Source organism: Etheostoma spectabile, chromosome 23 (genome assembly GCF_008692095.1).
Source record: "Etheostoma spectabile isolate EspeVRDwgs_2016 chromosome 23, UIUC_Espe_1.0, whole genome shotgun sequence".
In the NCBI taxonomy this organism is placed as follows: Eukaryota; Metazoa; Chordata; class Actinopteri; order Perciformes; family Percidae; genus Etheostoma; species Etheostoma spectabile.
In genome coordinates this window covers 17,025,362-17,027,786 of record NC_045755.1, presented here as the reverse complement: position 1 = coordinate 17,027,786, position 2,425 = coordinate 17,025,362, and the positions used below count along the sequence as shown (strand labels likewise).

The 2,425-nt window shown below is 42.8% G+C and overlaps 1 protein-coding gene across 3 annotated transcripts in view; it reads right to left on the bottom strand.

Annotated features, from left to right (window-relative positions):
* Nucleotides 1-2,425, bottom strand: part of btbd11a (BTB (POZ) domain containing 11a) — a 172,761-nt gene that overhangs the window by 10,473 nt on the left and 159,863 nt on the right. For all 3 annotated transcript variants that reach the window (XM_032505608.1, XM_032505609.1, XM_032505610.1), the window contains one exon: nt 1,053-1,285. In XM_032505608.1, coding sequence (XP_032361499.1) covers nt 1,053-1,285 — 233 coding nt within the window. The remainder of the gene's footprint in view (nt 1-1,052; nt 1,286-2,425) is intronic.

The window sequence follows — 2,425 nt, the reverse complement described above, 5'->3', positions numbered from 1 at the left end:
TGGATTTACCCTGCAGAGATCTGAGGAGCAGGTAACCATAGTAATCAACCAGAGTTTAAAATGCCAACACAAAGAAAGCGGAAGGCAACGGATATCTGGCCTAAATGAGTGAAATCCGGCGTAATTTGATACCAACTCATTTGTTTATTATTAACTTTAACCTCCAAGAATCTTCCTGAAATTGCATTAAAAATAGCAATAATAATAGACGATGTCCTCTGACATTTAATTTAATCTACAAATATTTTATATATCAGCACAGGGGTCTGTGCAGACCTTCACAGACTTGGGCAGATGAAATTAACGTTACTTAAACCCTCACAGAAACCATGAATTCAATAACAAAATCAGCTTACCAGCATCTCTAAAGCTGGCTAATTAACACATTATATATCTCCTTTGTTCAATCTGTACAAACACCAAAGTATAAAAACCAATGTAGTGGTTTTGCAGGGCGTTATAATGACAAATAACGTGTTTATTAGGGAGCTTTAGGGGAGCTGGTAGGAAGATGTTGTTACCTTTGGACAGAACCTGGCTGGCTGTTGCCCGTTTCCAGTATTTATGCCAAGCTAAGCTAACAGGCTGCTGACTGTAGCGTCATATTTACCGTACAGACATAAGAGTGGTAAAATCTTACAGCTGAGTAAACTCAATCTGCAAAGGATTGTGTGATTTGACCAAAAGGTCCAGAACAGCAACTAAATGGCACTGGTGATGAGATTGTCAATTAATACTAATCAACAACCACATTAGGTCTTATGCCAAATGAACTGGACAATTTTAGGGGCAAAGATGATGACTGCCACATGAGCACTACTCAAGGACACTTTCTCATCCTTACGTTAAAACCTTTGACCTGAGCTAATATTGCCTCGGATTAAAAAGTCCTTCTTCCTGCAACTGTTTAATGGTTGAATGAGTGATTGCTTAGAGTGTGTACAGGACAGCACAGGACGGGACAGGCACAGCAAGAGCACAAATCCAGGACAGCTGGAGGCACCAGAGAGCGATGCATGTGTGCCAGTGAAGCATGTATAAGTAAATCTGACCTAAGCTGCGGATGTCTATGGTGATGTCCACATGGCCGTGCTCTGCGCTATGGTACATGGCCTCTCTCAGGGCCCTCAGTCTGGCCTTTCCTGTTCGCAGCGTCCCTCCTCCGTTGGCCTGCGGCGCCAACCTCTTCTCCACGGGATCCGAACTCTCGGCCAGGATCTCCTCCAGGGACAGCACGTCCCCTTTTTCCTGCTCCGACTGGGACAGGAGCTTACGAAATACATTCCTAGAAGGAAAGAGGGAAAACGTAATAAAAAAAACTGGACATAGATTAAAGGAAAGCGGAGTGATAAGACGCAGTGACAGATTGTTTTATGGTCAGGGCAAAAGGGAATCAAGCTGTGGGAAGGGGATGACAACACCGCAAAACCCCTAGCATGGCCTGCTAGCCCTCGTCAAATCGTAGGAAGAGAAGTGGTGAAGTGGATGATCACAGAGCGGAAAATTGTTCTGAATTAAGCACACACGTACAGTGTTAACTCCACATTAAGCTCATCCAGCTCTCTAGCTCTGATGACACTCAAAATATTCTCATGTACTTAATTAAGCATGATTGTGTACTCTATTCTGTAAATTCTCAATATATGAAGCTAAAACTGATTATCTCCTCTGAAAGAACAGAAAGTAAAAATGTTGCACTAAAACATTTGTTATGGCATATTTATTAGTTCTGTTTGCAACGGAATGACGCAGTGTGTTAACGTACACAGTGTGAACACATTCTGATGATGCATCACTGTCTGTTCAGTGAGGAGGGGCTTGTTTAGATGCCAAGTCAAACACGACATCATAGCCTGTTTTTGGGATTGTTTGATCACTGATGACAAGTCAGTGGGAGGCTCACGGCCGTCACTTTGAAGCTTTTTTATCTCCACTAACAGTCGCCTGGGTTTGAGTGTGCATCAGTTGGTGAGCAGATTAGCACAGTATTTTCTCTGGTTTAGTTCATGGATCAACACTGAATGACCAAAAGTATGCAGACACACATATATTGAACCGTTATGGGATTGTTGATCATATTATTCCTTGACCATGGGCAACAACCTCCACTCGTCTTGGATTTTGGAGTCTTGCTGCAGGGATTTGCTTCCATTCAGCCACAAAAACGTGAGTGAGGTCCAACACTGATGTTGGGCGACTCACAGTTTCAGATTTGTCCAAAAAGTGTTGGATGGGGTTGAGGCAGGGCTTTGTGCTGGCCAGTCAACTACACCAAATTATGAAAATAATTTCTTTGTGGACCAGGATTTGTGCACAGGTAGAAAGTGGAAAGGCTCGTCCACAAAATATTGTTGTCACAAACTTTGGTTTTAAGGGTCCAATGACGTGGTGCTCTCTCTAATACCATATCTGAAGTCTATTTCCC